The following is a 20,106-nucleotide window of genomic DNA, read 5'->3' as shown; positions in this document are numbered from 1 at the left end:
TCAGACAGTTGCAGTGAAAAAGAAGAGTGAATTTAGGACAGGGCAATTAACAGTCACAATCCTTCCAAGATAAAGGTGCCTTACATCAATAATATATACATTCAACAACAGAAAACATATTTTTATTTAAAATTAGAGAGCAATTTTAAAAATTATAAAAATTTAAAAATTATAATGTGTTAAAAATGCTTGCTGTGCACCTCTGTACGTTTTTGCACTCATGAAATCACATTCAGACTTTATGTAGAACTGTAACAGCTGGTCTATTTTTTCAGAGTATCTTCATACTGGAAGTATGTTACTTAAATGAAATGTGCAATCTGCTAGAATGGGAAATTGTCTCTATCAAAGGGAATGCTCATCATAATGTCGTATTTTTCACAGAGTTGGAATTATATTGATAATGTTTGTTATTGTCATTATAGCATCTCCCACAATTTTGCAGATTTGGTCATCAGTTGGATGTTGTCTTGTCCAATGTATGGCTCTCAGAACCAAACTAGATCATCTTCCAAGACCTCACCCAGATTACTGATTTTGCTCAAAAACAATGTTTCTTTATCAAACATAACTGAGTAGCACTTAATTAGCTTACGTAAGTTTTGCAGCATAATACATATAAAAAAAACATCCAGTCATGGCCTCATTTTGTGAAGGTCATTTCTAACATGGACCATTACAAACTGTCTCTCCTACCAAATATGAAGTAGTTTTGCCTGTTCAACAAATGAAATGTGCAAACACTACCTAATACTACTAAATAAAGCTCATATGTAACAACTACATGGATAAATAACACTGATCAATGAGATATAAGCGCTGCTCTTCCTTCTAGTTCTATAGAGTTATACAAATGGGAAATTACAATTATGGAGTCTTGTGATAATGAATGAACTTCGTGTGACTAGGTCCTCCCGTTGGGTAGACCGGTCACCAGGTGCAAGTCTTTCGATTTGACACCACTTCAGCGACTTGCATGTTGATAGGGATGAAATGATGATGATAAGGACAACACAACACCTAGTCCCTGAGCAGAGAAAATCTCCAACCCAGTCGGGAATCGAACCCGGACCCATAGGGTTGACATTCTGTCATGCTGACCACACACCTACCGGGTGCGGACTTGTGATAATGAGTAATAACTATTATTCTATATAATTTTCCTACTCACACATATAAATAATGGACAATATGCCTTGGGATATAGCTGGGAGTAAACTACAATCTACCTTGCAAACCAAACTATTTTGTCAGTTTACTTTCATATTCCTGTTAATATAAAACCATACATAAACAGAAAGTTGACCTACTTCTTTGCATAGTATCCGTTTTGCTGTAGTTACCAATATTTCAGTTGACTTAATTAATTCTCAAGAGTGTCTTAATGACATGCACTAGCTATGAGATTTTTCTCCTATCATGAGGTAGCATATTTCCTTAACTGTACAAAACAGCCTAATTTACATTACCTCGAAGCCTCCAATTATCAGCAAACCCTGTATGCCAAATTTCCGTAGCTGCTCTGCAATTTTTGGTAGCCGACGTCCTGGTAACGTCCGCTTAGCACCAAGAATGGCTCCTCCAAGTGGCACCCAGCCTCTCACATCTGGCCACTCAAGCTTACGAAACTGTCAACACATAATGAACTGAATGTCTCCACTCAACTCTATGAACAGCAAAATATAAAAAATAGAAAGAGGAAAATAGAAGAAGAGAGGAAGAATGTCACCTCACCCAGAAAACAGATTTAAAGTTACTAGCTACACTACTTAACTGTCAAATGCAAGTGTCAGTTCCAGCACCTGGAAATACCCTTCAGCTTTTCACCATTCAACATATGGTAAAACTGGCAAAGGTCATATGCATGGAATAGTAACTCAAAGTGCCTAGACACAGCAGAAATCATAAATAAAATAAAATGTTATGTTGATCATGATATATCTGCCTCTATGGTAACCTGTTAACTTATATAACTGTAGCTTAAGTGTTGCTAATGGTTTTTGTTGGTGGAAGGATTGAAGGCAGATCAACTCAGTCTTCTGAGGAAAAATATGGAGCTAATTATTGATGCAGTATTAACATAGGTAACAACTGGGAGCTCATTGTGCTTCTTCCATTTGAAAGTAGTCTCTCTAATCCCAAAATCAAATAATTAAAAACCAAACAAACAGAAAAATTTTATGGGCCTCTCAGGATTGTTCTCTTATAACACCTTACACAACTTTCCTTATAAATTAATTACATTACTTCCGAACACACTCTAGAATAACACATATAGACAAATCTACTGTGGTTCCTGTGTGTTTTAAGTGGAATTAAATCCTGCTTTCTTGAAACAGTTAAAAATAGATAAAGAAGTCAGATCCATCCATGCTTCAGCTACACAGTCCTTAGCATCCAAAAGTGTTACAGTCATAGATTTTGGGTTCATGCCATTATCATGCATAAATACAGCCTTCTGGACAAGTATTTTGTTTATTTCCATTAAATCAATGGAGTATGCCCACATCTAATGGTTGAAGATCACTCATGCAATTAGGAGTCAGAAACACTGACTTAATATTTCTGAGCTCAGATTATCAGGATGTGCTGGACATCTGTTAAGTAGTAGCACTATTTTTCTATTTTTTGCCCCCATTTTGGCATCCAATACATGCATGGTGGATGTGAAGATGGAATTGGTCATCCATGCAGTGCTGTTGGAATCATAATTAGTGAACAGAGTTCTCAAATTTTTTAAATACCTTGACTTTTTAAATTTACCAGTTACCAAAATAGGTAATTTTTCAGCACTGACCACAAGTAAAATGGTTATCCTCTGCTTACTCAATTTCACAACATGGAATTTCTTACAAGGTCTGCACAGCCAGCCAGGGTAGACATTCATAGGAGTGGACCAATGACAGAATGCCCATGTCATACAAACATCCCTGCAGCCAAAGAAATTGGTGCAAATGCAGATGATTTCAAGATGTGCTCTGCTCCCTACTGAAAGCACTCAAAGAATTGCTCCAAACTCTCCTGCACATCCTTGTGACAGCAGTGCAGTCAGCCACTGTGGGCAATCACCAACAGGCAAGATCAGTGTGCTATACCTAATGCAATCCACAGATTAACAGTATGCGCATTTCCTGCATACAGTATATGCCCACAGATCAGACAGTTTTGGCAGTTCCTATGTCATGAGGCAGTTGACATCTGCCCCATCCAGGAAACTTTCCTGAAATATGGCACATATGTGAGGACACCAAATTTCATTTGCCAGCAAAATGATATACTAGCAGTGGGAGGAAGTATTGCCATTTACATTAAGATGTCCCTCAAGCACCACATTGTGCAGCTACCACAGATTCTCACAGCTGTGGCCACTGTAGTAGCAGTAGAAATATAATCAGGCCAGAACACTTCTATTCCTCTATACAGGACATCTGGGCGCCTTCTAGACCCTAGAGATTTTGAAGCACTGCTGTTTCTCTGTGGTAAACTCTTTATTGTGGGGGACTTCAAAGCAAAATATGCAGAATGGTGGTGGTGGTAAGTTCCTATGGGACCTAACTGCTGAGGCCATCGGTCCCTAGCCTGACACACTGCTTAATCTAAATTAAACTAACTTATGCTAAGGACAACACACACACACACACACATGACTGAGGGAGGACTTGAAACTCCAACGGGGAGGGGGGGGGGGGGGGGGGGGGTAGGAGCTGTGTGAAAAATGGCAAGGCGCCTTAGACTGCTTGGCTACCCCATGCAGATGCAGAATGGTACTCCAGGATTACAAATACAAGTGGTCACTGCCAGCTACATATAGCTTGACAGCACAATGCCGTAGTTCTTTGGTGGTATGATTCCACACACTACCCTAGTAATGTCTGCTACCATCCTCACATGCTCAATATCACAGTAGCGAGAGGAGTCGGACACCTCACTACAGCAATGAGTAGAGTGGCTCTTTCATCTGACCACCTACCGGTCAATTTTGACATGGGTCTTGAAGGTATGGAGGCACATAAAAGATGCCAGCAGCTAGGAAAGGTGAACTGGGAACAGTGGGAAGAGAGTCTACTCTCTTGGTGTTATCCCAGATCCGAATGTCATTGGCACAGACAACATACTGCACCAGCTCACAGCAGAAACGCCATGAGATGAAGACACTGCCACTCTGTGGCATTATGGTATATCTGGCACTGATGAACATTGTTAGAACATGCATCCACAGTGGAGGAAATGCAGCCAACTGCCACATACATAGCTCCAAGGTAGAACCGTGCGACTTGCCTTGCACCTTCCTCGAGACTACCCAACTAAGACCTTGCATGATGAAATGGATGTCGCCATGATTAGGGCCTGTATAAAACAGACTGCCCAACAGTTCTACGAGACATCATGGCAGTCTGATAATAGGTTAATTTTGAGTCTGGGAAACTAGTGAAACAGAAGTAGGACCACTAGGTGTCCCAGCCTGCTAAGGCAGTGAGCTAGGAGTTTTAAAACAATGTGTCATAGTAAGACTGTACCAAACCATTAGGAAAAAAACATACTCTAAGGAAGTGCAGGAACAGTTTCAAAACTTAAGACTGCACAAACAAGACAGTCAGGACTGTCTTTTTAGGAAAAGAACAAAAGGGAGAAGAGTAGAATAACACAGTAGACAATGAACTTTTGCAAAAAACCACATGGTAAAATACTCTCCTCTTTGCATGCTATCATTTGCCAAAATCTCATTCCTATGCCTCAAACCATTTATGAAATATGAGGACTATTGTGGATATTTCACTCTGGTTTTATCACTGGTGTGGTGTGATCCCAAATGAGTGTAAAATGTCAGATCACTTTTCTTGAAATTGGTGGTAGGTAGAGACCTCCACACAAGTCTAAAGAAAAATTCAGTATATTAGCTAATTTTGTATGCAGGCCACTTATTATGTAATATACACCAAACACAAGATCATAGTGACCCGTATTTTCTTTGAAAACCTTTTAAACACAAGATCATAGTGACCCGTATTTTCTTTGAAAACCTTTTTCAAATTTAGCACAGTGTCTTACTTCCAGATAAATATAACAATAACTATGACCATTAACAACATGATGGGCACATCACAACAAACCTGTCATATAAAGCTTCAAGTACAGGAAAAACAATTTTTTTTACCCGATACCTTCTGTAAAATCATTTGCGAAAGACTGCATGGGTCCACCTCAATTCTGTCATTGCCAACCCACTGAAAGGTGGCAAAACACAATCAGGATCCACTTCTGAACAAACACAGGAACTCACCAGCACTTTGGATGAAAAATGGTCACAGCACATCAGCTGCAGTATCCTGTGCTGACTCTACTAGGCACGCATTCTTAGATTGGTGGGACCTGATGTCAGATGTAAACTTTCCTCCTCAAGATGCTCTGCAAGATGATAACTTCCACCCTCTTTCTCACCCAGGACATCCCTGAGCCAAGTGACCTCCTTGTTGGCAACAAGCTGTAGATTCCATGCCTCTTGTTCTCTATCTACAAAGACTGCTAACTTTAGTTTCTTAAACAGTACTGTGTTACATGTTTTATTTACCTGAACTTTATAATGGTTATCAATAATAATTCTGCCATTAGAGCACAAATATCTTTTTAATGTGGTTCCACAAAAGACTTTTGCTTCCATGTTTTATTTATGCCATGGACATGATCAGAGCAAAGAAGAAAACACTCCTTTGTATGTGTTAGCACTCAGCAACTGCCTTCATGACAATCACAGTATGTGTTAGCACTCAGCAACTGCCTTCATGACAATCACAAAGCCAGTGGCTGTGTGCTGAAACACAAAAACATGTGTGTAGGTTTCTCTCTTCATTGCAAATCAGCAAAGAATTACCTACTCCATGAAACCTTGATTTAAGTGATCACTGCTCTTTTTCTCATGTCAGTCTTCACATGGCTTGCTGTATGAAATGCAATGTCAATCAGTATTTGTCCAAATACTGGTGTGATGCATTTCTTCATGTTAGTCTATGCTGTACAAATGTATTCATCTCTGCATAGTTATTGCAACCCACATTCTTGGCATGTCTCTGTAACTTTCTACCGCTACAGTTCCCTCCTTTAACACATAACTATTCCTTGGTGCTCCAGGATGTATACCATCAACCTTTACCTCCTTGTAATCAACTGTCAGATTTACCATTACGTACCATATCAGGAACCACACAGTGTGTCCATATATATTCCATGTACATGTTTCTCTTTCAATATTACTATTGCAATAACTTTGTTATAACAGTGTGGTCAGCTACGTATGCTTAACTAGACAAGCAAAGCATAACAGAAAACAACTTTCACCACAAGCTAAAACAACTGAAGACATTGAATGATGAATAAAAAATTACAGAAACACAAAATTTCTGAAAATAACTCCTGTAACTATGTGCTGTCAGCACAGTAATTGTTTGCACTGCTGAAGATCACTTAACCTAAAACTTTCAGTTAAAAAAAGATTGCAAATATTAATTTAAAGATTTTGATTCTGAGATAGAGGCATCACATTTATCCTGCCTTCACCTATTGTATCTCATTGCAGTACCTTTGTAGAAGACTTAACAACTCACAAAGATACCAGTACTGTTAATCAAAAATAGTAACTCTTTCATAATATAATTGGATAGATAAAAAAGCTGCTCATGAAGGGGTGGCAGGAAAAGATACACAAGAAAGTTATGGTACTATGCAAGCTTCTGGAGCTGAAGGGGAAGGAAGTGGGATGAAGGAAAAGGATTGTTGAGGTACCGGAAGTGGGAGGAGTTGTGGAAAACTCATCTGGAAGCCTGTGTCAGACGAGGCCTATTGAATGAGATGAGAAGGAAAGACTGATTGCTGAGGACTGCACTGAATGTGACTGAGGAACCTGAGAGCTTGAAGATGGAAGATGGGGTAGTTCTTTTCCAGAAATGCTGAGACTACAGAAAGTAACATAAATTTAGTACAGGTGGGCGCCAAGAATCAAAAACATGTTGTGACATCTGTTCCCACCTTCAGAGTACTGAGAAACTGGTGTCATGTGGAGAATCCAGATGGCACATGTGGTTAAATAGGCCCCAAGCTGTCATGGCATGTTCTGGAACAGGACATTGTGCTTCCCCCATATATACCCACTGTCTAAGCCCATTCATCCTAAGTGATAACTTGCCATTTCCACAACTTTTGTGTGTTTACTCCTACAGCCACTTGGCGAGAAGATGTTTTTTATATCTAGTTTTGGTAAAATATAAACAAAAATAATCAATTTTTGAAAATATAATATAATTGGATAGTTTAAAAATCTACTCACCAGGCAGGGGCAAGAGAAAAAAACCATACAAAAGTTACTGAAATGTGCAAGCTTTCACATTCAGTGACAACTTCTTTTGGCAAAAAGGTTGAAGGGAATGGAAAAAGGATGAAGGAACAGGACTGATGACATTTAAGAAATGGAGAGGCCTGGGGTTCAGGGCAACTTTTCCATAACTCTTCTCATTTCCTAAATCTTGCAAGTCCTTTTTCTTCATCCCTCTTCCTATCCCTTCTCCAGAAGATGCAGGCACTGGCTCCAAAAGCCTGCACATTTCCATAACTTTTATGTTTTTTCTCCTGGCACTGCTTGGTCAGTTGATTATTTTATCGCTCCAATTATACAGTAATGTTTACAGTTATTCTATGGGAGAGACTTCAAAAATGAATTTTTTTGTAAAGACAAAATATTTAACGATTTGCGCTCAATGGTTATCTGTTCTTTTATTTCAGTACTGTAATGAATTTTTCCATTTCCTGCATTATGAGATACATTGCTGGTGATTTTCACAAAATCAAGGTAACAGGTATGAAAATGAGGGTAAAAAGGACTGCTAAAATCACAATACTACATATGATCAAACCACAATGATTAATGAATGTTGTCTTGTCAAGTAGAACTACTATGTATTGGATATTTGGCTCAAAAGTACTAAAAATTTAGTTAATACTACTGTCTTTATACTAACATTTCCTGATTCCAATCCTTCAACTCCATTTTGGATGCCATATGTAGTTACACCTTTATACACATTGCACCTTACAAATGACCTGACGGCTGCATTCATTCCACAGGCTGGAGCTCCAACATGCATTACAGCCATGATAAATGACTGTTCACAGGAGAGATGTTTACACATTAGTCTTCCTTCAACAGCAACATAAGTAAGATTTGAAATGAAAATTTAAACAGAAATATTGTTACTAAATTTAATGGTCATAACAGAATATTCAATTTGTTTCGTATTAATTTCATAAACCATTTTGAATTGGTATTTCACAACTAATAACAGAAATTATAATGATAAATAATCAAATAAAAGGTGCTGATTTAAACTGTAACTTCTGAACACAATGAAGATGTTTACAACTTACAGCATGCTGGAATAGCTGTGGGTCAGCAATTTCAGTTCATTAGTACAACAAAAAGCCAGAACAAATTTTAAAATGTTACTTTTTTATTCATTCAACGACTGGTTTTAGGCTGAGCCCCTTTTCAAATTATCATAACAGAGTCAAATACCATTTTTGACTAAGTTACAATGATTTGAAAATGGGTATCGGCCTAAAACTAGTCATTGAGTGGATAAAAAAAGTAGAATTTGCAGTTTTGGACTGGGTTTTTGTTGTACTGACCACAAAGATGTGTTTGAACATTATATCAGTTTTTGACTTTCATATTTAATAGGCATTTCTGGTAACTTAGTAGAAGACAATAACAATTGCTGTTCAGTCAGATGATCCCAGACACATAATTGATAGTTTTTTCCCTGTTATTACATGTAATAAAGAACATAAATGAAAGTGAGAATTTGCCTTCATCCAGGAAGGTTGGCACTTGTAAAAAGTAAGAAATCTAGATTTGAATTTTGGTCCCATCACAAAATTTCATTTGTCACTTCAGGGAGAAATAAATGTGATTAGGTTATGTTAGATCAAATACATCATTCATTTCCTAGAGCCATTATGAGGAATCCTCAATGATGTGGGACATGTCAGGTATGAATGATGTATATCATACAATTGATGCCTCTGCATGCTAAAAATTAAAGGAATGTTAAATCCGGAAAACATACCAGGTTCAGATGACAGTTATCTGTCATCTCACAGCAACACTGGCATGTGGTGCTGCTTCATTATACTGAAACCAGAGATTACTGCACACAACCAATATCCAAGTTATTTATGTGTGATAACCAGCATCTCATAAAGAAAACAAAAATAATCTGTGCTCCACCAGAAGGCTATAGTCAAGTCGATGTAAGAAGATCCCTGACAGCTAGTAGTGCTGTTGCCTATTTTCAACTGTGAAGTGCAAACAGCTGCAAGCGAAAACAGTTAACTGTCTATAGAGCTGTGACAACAGTGAAACATCATTACAGAGACGTTTACAAAGTTTCATAAAGTGACTGATTGAGGTAAGCTTTTGCTCCCAGCCCACTGCAACAGTTAGGTATCAACTTACACTGTCTTGATTATAAGCATGGTCCTGATTGTAAGTATGGTCCTATTGGAGTTGAAATGCCCTTGATTTTAACTGCCCTTGAAACTAATTTACCAAGCAAATTATAGGGGGTTTAATGTGTACTGCAAACTCTGAATCACTGAGCAACTTGCCATTTTTCAATAATACAGAAAACCTTAGTAATTCCAGGTAATTGGGGCCAAGTAGAGCTTGCATTTCGGAAAACTCCAATTACACAAAGAGTGACAATTTTAAAGACCTTTTATTTAAAAATAGATTCAGAACTTGATGTTCACATTAATACTACAGTAAAAATTTATTTCATCAGTTACAGTATTAATAAGAGTTGGTTTTAGAAGTAATGTTCTAGTAGAAACTCAAACATTTACTGTAAACACATATGTATTGCACGAACTTCTATACAACTGTTACTATTGTACATATTTTTCTTTCAGAAAACAGAATCAACTGTATTTTATTTTGTGAAGGAGATCTATTCTTAGCAGCATAGTCCTGCCACCACCGTATAAGGCTAACATCAACTGGTGTTCTGTTGCAACACACAGCTCAATGCTAATTCTAATGCCACCATTCCATAACTGTGGCACACTTTGTTGCCACCAACACTGGCCTCTTCATCACTAGAATCTCTGTTACCTTATCTACCATATCCACAATAGCACTGTTGGTCACTTTTTACTAACCCCTCTTGGTTCAACCACATTTCCACTTCATAGTCGCCTTCATTTTCACACCCAGAAAAATGTCAAATGAGATCTAGCTGCTTTCATTATTTTTTGTTTTCATTATGTTACTCTAGGAGACCTGACTACACATACTCATCACTCTCAACCTGAGCAGACACTGCCAGACTGGTAGCAGGTGAAACAACATTAATGGCTAAAGTGAGTATGATTGTGAACAACATGTGCAGGTGCATCTCATCTCAGCAACTGATCACACTCACTCCCAGCATATTTTTGATTTTATCTTTCCTTTTTTTTATGTAGTAATCATTCGTCATCCATCCTGGATTAAACGGAGGCTTGCAATGCCTGGTTTGAATTACTGCATACAAATCTTTGTCAGAATGGCTTTACTTAAACTTAAACTCCAGGCTTTTGGTCTTGTATTTAACACTTACCCTGTGTGTACAAGAATTTGGATACCTCCATGGTATGGGAACTACTAAAAAAACACAGGACATTGAGATTTAAATGATGGTCATGATACAAATTTTCTATCATTACTTGTATTCAGATAGATACCATTACAGTGTTTAATCCTCAGGAGGGCCTATCCACTAAGATATGATACAGAGAGATAGAATTTCTGCCTATTATTCCTGAATCATTTTGAACAGATGTAGTTTTTCTGAATAAACAATTTTTGCAGGTAACTGATGTTTCAGTCCTATTTAAATATGTTCTCCAGCGCTCAGATTGTAATTCTGAGTACCCAGTTTCTGCAAATCCATCTCATTTTTTCTAAGGATGATTCAAAAGTTGCTGAATTGTGAACAAAACTGTTATTATATAGCTACAGAAAAGGTCCAGTTCTAAGCTGCTGCCACCTTGTAGCAAGCATAATATAGTCTAAAATGTTTACATGTGCACGTGCTTCTGTTTTTTTCATAATCTAAAACCTAGTATTAGTCCAAAGTAGGAAATACAGTTATGGACCATCACATAACATCCACCATATGTCACTATCACCACAGTACATTCAGACAGATATTGCATCCTAAGTTGAATGTGACATCACATATCATCACTCATCATTCCAATGACAGAATTGCTGTATCACTGAATCACATTGTGGTGTCAGTAGGTCACATCGACCACAAAAACTTGATCTTTGAACTCTAACTGCTCTGACAAGCCGCCATGCTAATGTTCCAGTCAGCCTTTGTACTTTGTAGTGTGTACATGTGTATCTTTCTTTGTGCTGAAGTATATGAATAGACATTTATGGGAACAGTTTGTTGCGTATACAGTTATCCGTATTCCCGTTTCCCATCCTGGTGATCCCAAAGTTTCTACAGCTTCTGCGACTTCCGCACCGGGTGTGCGGAATCAACAGGTTTTACGTTCGACGTCATGGCTGCCTCACCCAACATTTTTTAAGAGGATTTGGAGGCTCAGCTACTACTACCAGGCCACTCCAATCCCCTGCCAATGGTTGTTTCGCTGCTAACGGACAGTGATTCGTGATCTCCAATGAAGTTAACCTCAAACTTTGCACCTCTACAATGGCCAAGTGTTACGCTGTTACCTCAAACAATGGACTCGGGTTTTGTGTCACCAGACCGTGTACGCCAACATGTGAAAGGTGAAGTGGACGATTTCCACAATTGTGCAACAATCAATCGCTTGTGTAGTGTTCATGCTCTGCAACGTCGGTTACAGTAGTGCCATGTGCAATGCCACCATTCGTGCAACATGCACATGCGATCAACTGCTATCAAGCTATGCCAGTTTTGCCTTCCTCACAATTTAATAACGGACATTTTTATACATCAAGTTCGCCAGGCTCAACCACCAGATCTGTCGCCCAGTTTCTCGACCACGTGAGTTCGAGCACACTCGATGGCGCTTCGCCATCCAGGAACGTTGTACCATGACAATGTGACTGCCAGCAAGTTTCACCAGTGATTTATGGTCTTACCACATAGGGTGCACAGAAAACTCTCGCTGTTGCCACACTAAGTACCAAACCATCCCCCTCCCCCTTCCCACCCCCTCCCCCCTTACTCACAGCAGCTCCCTACTTTGGACTAATACTAGGTTTTAGATTATGAAAAAACAGAAGCATGTGCACATGTAAACATTTTAGACTATATTGTGCTTGCTACAAGGTGGCGGCAGCTTAGAACTGGACCTTTTCTGCAGCTATATAATAACAGTTTTGTTCACAATTCAGCAACTCCTTCCACAGTACCGTCTACGCTTGCCGTGCCGGCCCTCTGCGGCATTTCTGAGGTGGACAAATTAAGTACTGTGCCTTTATCCTCTGGTACAGTTTACTGGCCTACCTCACATGCCGCTCATTCGTTCATTCCCATGGTACTGACCGTGCCTGCCGCATCGTGCTTCCATGACTCAGCAGGGACATTGCAACCGGCCATTGTTCAGGATGTGTTGTTAGTAACACGCCCACACCAATAGTGTTGGGTTATAGGACAGCCTATCCTACCACGGGACAGCAGGCCTTCCAAGATGCGCCGAAGCCACCCTCCCCCCCCCTTTCCACCGACCGTCTGCTGAAGCTACCTCCTATATACGAGGACAACCCCGTTTCATGGTTCACGCTTGTGGAGCACCTTTTAGAGTTACATCAGGTGACCTATGACAACTCTAAATTTCTATGTCTCGTCATGCACCTCCATGACCACTCACATTTAATTTGTGACCTCCTCCTTTTACCACCGCTGCTGCCAAAATATGAGTTCGCCAAGAAGACAATATTGGACCAACTCGCCTGCTCACCACAGGAATTAATAATCAAGTTCCTGTATGAGGAACACCTGGGGGACCGCACTCCATCACAACTTCAGCTACTCGTGAGTGAACACACAATTCTGGACGTTACCCTGTGGGCGGTACGGTCTGCCAAGTTACCTACCGACCTACAGATACACCTGCTACTACACTCCTTCACGTCTACCGGCTCTCGCCTTTGCATCGCAGATCAGCTGTATGCACTACTGTGACAAAAACAACCAGCACACCTCTCACCGCTGGTTGGCCCTACGTCGCCTGTTTACCGGCCGTCTGCCTGCAGGGGCAGGGCTCGTTCCACCTCCACGCCATCTGCACCGCTGGGCAGTACTCGTTCACTCTCTCCTCTTTCTGAGCACTCAAGAACTGCACACGCACCATACGTCCCGGTTTACATTTCGAATCAGATCAATGAGGACAAACCTCCTCCACTGTCACAATCACCACCACTGCCACATCCGGCTCATCCATACTGTTGGTACCACAAGATTTTTGGGGATGAGGCCAAGAAATGCAGATTACCTTGCCAGCACCAAAACGCCGACCACAGGATCTAAAAGACACTGAGTCCTGCAGAGAACCTCAAACGCAACCTCAAACATTGCAGTCCATCCACTTGTCCTCTCAGCCGAGCAGTCATTTATACATTACCGACATTTCATCGCAGCTTGTTTTCCTAGTCGACACAGGTGCTGACATGTCCATCATACCTACATCGTTGGCTCCTCCCATTTCTTCACCAACAAAGTCACTTCTACACACTGTCAATGAATCAACATTACAAACTGTCGACTCTGCTAAAGTTATGGTGCATCTATCTCCTTCTCTACATTTCCTGTGCACTTTTTACATCGCCGACGTTGACAAACCAATGCTTGGTATGGATTTCTTGTCCCATTAGAAACCCTTCCCAAACGTAGTCCAAGGTTCAGTGCTACACTACCCTTCTGACACTCAGATACCGTGCTCAGGCACTTATGCTCGTCGTTCCGTTTCCCTCGCGACATGTGATTTGGTTCACAAGTGCTCCACCCTCACAGACAAAATTGTGACCTGCATCACTAATCTACTGTCGGAGTATGACACAGTGGCGCAACTCCGTCAGCAAAATGACAAGTTGAAACAACGCATTGCTCACACTTTCAACAAACTCACCACAGCTCATACCTCACTGCTGCAACTGCAGTCCAAAGTTCCTTCACCTGATCGACCTTCATCAGCAGATACCAGCAAGGACACTCATCAGGTTAGTTCAAAAACATTCTTTGTGTTCAGTGATCTCTGCACCAGCCACATGCCCGCTATGTGCAGTGCCATGTGTTTCAAACAGTGCTTCTAATGACAGTCATGCGCGTGATGCGTACATGCCCACCATGCAGGCAGCCACCCTGTGTGTTGGTAAACATTCCCCCTCTCTCGCACACCAACCATGTGATATGGCGGCCATTGTTGTTCCCCACGTGACGCCAGCGCCTCTCTCGCCCGCGACGGTTACTCAAGTCAAAGCTAACAACAGACAGTCGCTGTGCACCCCAATCCTCTCTGTGCTACACATGCAGCTGATATCTCCAAATGAGCACGCACCACACTGAAGTAATAGGCATGTGACTTTTCGTGCTGCCTTTTCCCACTTGCACTAACAGCTATGCCTCATCGTGCCCCACTCATTCCAAAACTTCACATCAAGGCGATACTCATCCTTGTGTGCAGTTCTCAGTCTCAACCGTTACTGATGGAATGACACACCAGATAATTACCACTGCCAGCCCTCCTATTAGGCACAAGGTTAGATGCCTCAACCCCATTAAGTTGCGCATGGCCCGGCAGCAAATTAACGAACTTCTGGAGGCAAGCATTCTACAGCCATTGGACAGCAACTTGTCTTCTCCGATTCACCTCATCACCAAACACGATGGTTCTTTTCAAATGTGTGGTGATTACAGACGCTTAAACGCTCGTACCGTCATGGACAATTACCCAGTGCCGAACATAAACGATTTCACCCATATGTTATCGGGCACCACAATCTTCAGTGTGATTGACTGTAAACGTGCCTATCACCAGATTCCTGTAGCGCCAGAAGACATCCCAAAGACCGCTATCATCACGCCGCTCAGTCTGTTCCAATACAACTTCATGCCATTTGGCTTAAAGAATGTGGCACAAATGTGGCAACATTTCATTGACTCAATCTTACAACAGTTCGAGTTCTGCTTTGCATACCTGTATGACATCCTCATTTTCAGCAAGTCGACTGAGAACTATGAAGATCATTTATCCCAGGTCCTCCAGACCTTGAACTCCAAGGGTGTCAAGGTCAACAATGATAAATTCCAATTTTGCCAGTCTTCTGTGACATTTTTTGGTTACACTGTCTCCTCAGACAGAATGCAGCCTCCCAAATCCCACGTGCAGACTGTCACATCATTGCCACCCCCGGCTATGTACAAAGAATTCTGATGCTTCCTGGGTACTATAAATTACTATGTCTACCTTCTGCTGCCACCGTGTAGCCCCTCTGGAGGACTTGCCCTCTGGCAAACAGACTTCGGGCCTTAAGCCAGCCCACTGGACTGAACCTACGTTGCAGGCTTTCAGGGCTTTAAAGACAGCATTAGCTCACACCGTCGTACTCACCCAACCCGATCTGTCAGCATTAGCTCACACCGTCGTACTCACCCAACCCGATCTGTCTGCTGAGTTGTTCATCGCTATGGACGCCAGCGACATTGTGGTTGGGGCAATATTACAGCAATGCAAAGGCAACACAGTTTCACCCCTTCATTTCTTCTCTAAAAATTGTCTACGGCACAGAAGCAATATTCCACTGTTGATAGAGAACTTCTGGCATTCTATGAAGCCGTCAAACACTTACGCCCTGACATCGAGGGCTGTTCTTTCTTCATCCTTACTGATCACAAACCTTTTGCAACCCTTCCAAGGATCCACCCCCTCAGCGTTTCCGCCACTTCGACCTGGTCTCTCAATTTACTACAGACGTATGCTACATCAAAGGCACAGAAAACATCCCTGCTGATTTCTTCTTGCGGATCAATAGTGTCTCACGCATCGTCGATTTATCTGACCTTGCTGCTCTCCAGGCCCTGACGAGGAATCTCACGCTCTCCTTGTGGATCCTCAGACATTACTTGTGTTTACCAAAACTAAGTTCCCCGGCATTTTGGATGAAGTGTTGTGCGACTCTTCTGCCACCACTCTGCGGCCGCTGCTCCCTCCAATGTTGCGCTGAAAAGCCTTCAACACCTTGCATAACCTTGCCCACCCTGGCATCTGGACCACCACGTGCCTCATCACTGAGCGTTTTGTTTGGAATAATGTTAAGCAGGACTGTCAAACCTGGGCACGCAGCTGCATTTCCTGCCACCGCAAAAAAATCAGATGCCACACCTCTCCCCCCCCTTGGCAAGTTTGACATTCCACAAGGACGTTTTCATGATGTACATATCGACCTTATCGGCCCTCTGCCACCATCAGAGGGCCACAGATATATCCTCTCCACAATCGACCACATGTCTCATTAAAAACAGCACTCAGGTGCCATGACTGCCACTGGTCTGAGGCTCTTCCTTGAGTGTTACTCGGTCTCCATTCGACCTTTAAACCTGACTTACAGGGAACCATCTCCAAATTCGTTTTCGGCTAGAACCCAGTCCTACCTGGGGAACTTATTCTTCCTCAAGCACCTGAGGATTTCCCCATCTCCCCAGACTTTATTAGTAGAATGCGCACCCACTTTAGACACGTACAGCTACACCTGCCTGTCAATCATTCCCCAGTGGACACTTATGTGTCAACCGCACTCAACACATGCTTCCACATTATGGCCAGGGACGATTCCATTAGACAACCCCTTCAACCCCCATACCTCGGTCCCTTTGGAGTACTCCGGAAGGGCGAGACAACATTTGACATTATGTTTAAATATCGCCCGCAGACCATTTTACTACACAGGCTCAAGCCTGCTTTTGTGGACTCCAACGCCCCTCTGCTGTCCCAGTCAGACCATCCAGACGAATTTTCCATTGCCAAGCCCAATAATGAGTTAGCTCATCCCATGGTAGGATCTTCTCCTTCTGATGATTAGTCACCGACTTTCAACTTGCGCTGCAATGGACCACCTAACCGCATCGATGATGTGTCGATTTTCACTTTTGACGACCGTGTGCTCATGCTCCTTACAGACACTGCAGACTTGACACTCAACAAGGAACTAGATGTCAAGATAGTCCTGTCCCTCCCCCAAGAGTGCAATCCATCAGAGTTCATGCGTTCATCTCCTCGGACATCTCGATCTGCATTAGGGGCAGGCACGCACGCATACCGCACCCCTCCCCACACCTCTACTCCCGGGTCGGCCAACGCATGATCTGCCCCCGCTGGCTGTCTGATTACGGTGTCGATCTGCTGCCCATCACCACAACTTCGCATGCCACTCTGACGGAGATGGAGCTTCCACTCGTGCACCTGCCACCTCGCACTACTCACCCCGACACTGACGCCCACACAACCTCCCCTCATGCCATACTCCATACTGTGTGAGGGGGAGGAGGGGGGGGGGCTGTGTGGCGTTGATAGGTCACTTTGAACACATAAAGCATGACCTTTGAACTCTAATTGCTCTGACGTGCCGCCGTGTTAATGTTCCGGTCAGCCTTTGTACCTTGTACAGTGTACACATGTATCTTTCTTTCTGCTGAAATATATGTATAGACATTTATGGGTACAGTTTGTTGCATATACAGTTATCCGTATTCCCATTTCCCATAACATAAAGCACTTTGTCTCTCATGTTATGGTTTCTCGATAGCTGCATTATTAGCAGATCCGTCATTGGTCCCTGTACCTGAGCTCCTCTGGAAATATAAAAAAGGATTCCAGAGAGGAGTTCACCGATCTCTATTGGTTATTTTCCTAAGCCTAACAGAGGAATGACTGGATTTAGTAAATGTCTGATGTATACCACTTCATAGCAATATGGCTAGCAGTGAACTTGTAAAACCTTTCAGACAGAATGCTGAATATGTAGGACCCATGATTATGCCTCATTGAAGTCACTCAGATTTATTCATTGATCATTCTGACAAAAAGTGAATCAAATAACCAACAAAAAGGTGGTCAGTGTAAAAGTATTACATGTCAAGTCACAGGCTCCTACATTCATCAAGAGAGAGGTGGGTGGGATGCAGCGGTGAGGACCTAGTTACACTCTAAAGTGCCAAGAAAACATCATTGACAATAACACATTTATTGGTCAGTAATACAGGATTGTCCTCCAAAGGGCCATGCCTCAGCTGGCCCAGTGGAGCAGTGTCTCATCAGTGGCAGAAGGCCAGCTTGCACTCGGCTTGCAGTATTGCCAGTAGAGAAAAGCATTGGACGGTGGCTGCTACATCACAGATGGCTCTCCACTATGGAATCTGGCAGCCTTCAGCTCTGTGTATAGATCTCCAAAGTGCATTGACTGACTGTTCCATCAGTTCTCAGTGGAATACTTCACGCATTATGAATGATACACATGACACTGCTGTAATATTCTACAATATTTATTATTTGTTTCACGAACCAGTTTTCAACAACTGAGCCATCATCAGGTACAAAGATGAGTATGTGACAAAGTGAAATTTTGTTGGATCATAGATTTTAAACCAGTGTATTTATGAAGTATCTCAATTACTACAGACAAAAAATGTTAAATGTTAGAATTATGAATAAAACAAGTGGAATTATTTCAGTGCAAGGTGATATACGATTGCTTAACTAATTAAGCCATCATCAGGTACAAAGATGAGTATCTGACATTGTGAAACTTTGTTGGATCATAGATTTTAAACTAATGTATGTATGGAGTATCTCAATTACCACAGACAAAAATGTTAAATGTTAGAATTATGAATAAAACAATTGGAATTATTTCAGTGAAAAGTGATGTACGATTGCTTAACTAAGATAAAATACGTGACTTATTAACTAATGAACTATAGAAAAATTACAACAGTCATACATAGAAGAACGTACTTGAACAATAAACTTCCATGACATATTACAGAGATGTGGCTGAACAAAACAATCTTGTCTTTAACAGATCCTAAATTACAAACAGATAAGATACAATATTGATATTAAACAAGTGAGTGAAGTAACTGTGGTTAAACAAAGTAAATCTTTTTTAATACAAGAGAAATTATAGTAACTGAAGCAAAGGAAATGGATCATGTGAGTAAGGAGTAATTTACAACATGGCCTGGATGGGATTATGAGTAGTACACTATGTGATCAAAAGTATACGGACACCTGGCTGAAAATGACTTACAAGTTTGTGGTGCCCTCCATCAGTAATGTTGGAATTCAATACGGTGTTGGCCCACCTTAACCTTCATGACAGCTTCCACTCTTGCAGGCATACATTCAGTCAGGTGCTCGAAGGTTTCTTGGGGAATGGCAGCCCATTCTTCACAGAGTGCTGCACTGAGGAGAGGTATCAATGTTGGTCGGTGAGGCCTGGCACAAAGTTGCTGTTCCAAAACATCCCAAAGGTGTTCTATAGGATTCAGATCTGTACTCCGTGCAGGCCAGTCCATTACAGGGATGTTATTGTCATGTAACCACTCCGCCACAGGCCATGCATTATGAACAGGTGCATGATTGTGTTGAAACATGCAATCCCCAGCCCTGAGTTGCTTTTCAACAGTGGGAAGCAAAAAAAGGTGCTTAAAACATCAATGTAGGCCTGAGCTGTGACCCTGCCATGCAAAACAACAAGGGGTGCAAGTCCAAATTTTACTGTTGACACTACACATGCTGGCAGATGACATTCACTGGGCATTCGTCATACCCACACCCAGCCATTGGATCGCCACATTGTGTACCATCACTCCACACAATGTTTTTCCACTGTTCAATCGTCTTATGTTTACACTCCTTACACCAAGCGAGGTATCGTTTAGCATTTACCAGCATGATGTGTGGCTTATGAGCAGCCGCTTGACCATGAAATCCTAGTTTTCTCACCTCCCGCCTAACTGTCATAGTACTTGCAGTGGATCCTGATGCAGTTTGGAATTCCTGTGTGATGGTCTGGATAGT

General features: G+C 41.6%; 1 protein-coding gene across 1 annotated transcript in view; it reads right to left on the bottom strand.

The window, feature by feature from the left end:
- The window catches only part of LOC126434973 (ATP-dependent 6-phosphofructokinase-like), a 439,746-nt gene that overhangs the window by 162,997 nt on the left and 256,643 nt on the right, over positions 1 to 20,106 (bottom strand). The window contains exons 9-10 of the mRNA XM_050090461.1: positions 8,007 to 8,150; positions 1,470 to 1,628 (exon numbers count right to left, since the gene is read on the bottom strand). Of these exons, the coding sequence (XP_049946418.1) occupies positions 1,470 to 1,628; positions 8,007 to 8,150 (303 nt within the window). The remainder of the gene's footprint in view (positions 1 to 1,469; positions 1,629 to 8,006; positions 8,151 to 20,106) is intronic.

The sequence above is a fragment of the Schistocerca serialis genome, chromosome 1, assembly GCF_023864345.2.
Source record: "Schistocerca serialis cubense isolate TAMUIC-IGC-003099 chromosome 1, iqSchSeri2.2, whole genome shotgun sequence".
NCBI lineage: Eukaryota > Metazoa > Arthropoda > Insecta > Orthoptera > Acrididae > Schistocerca > Schistocerca serialis.
The sequence above is the reverse complement of the archived record's forward strand: the minus strand, read 5'-3'. Positions and strand labels throughout refer to the sequence as shown.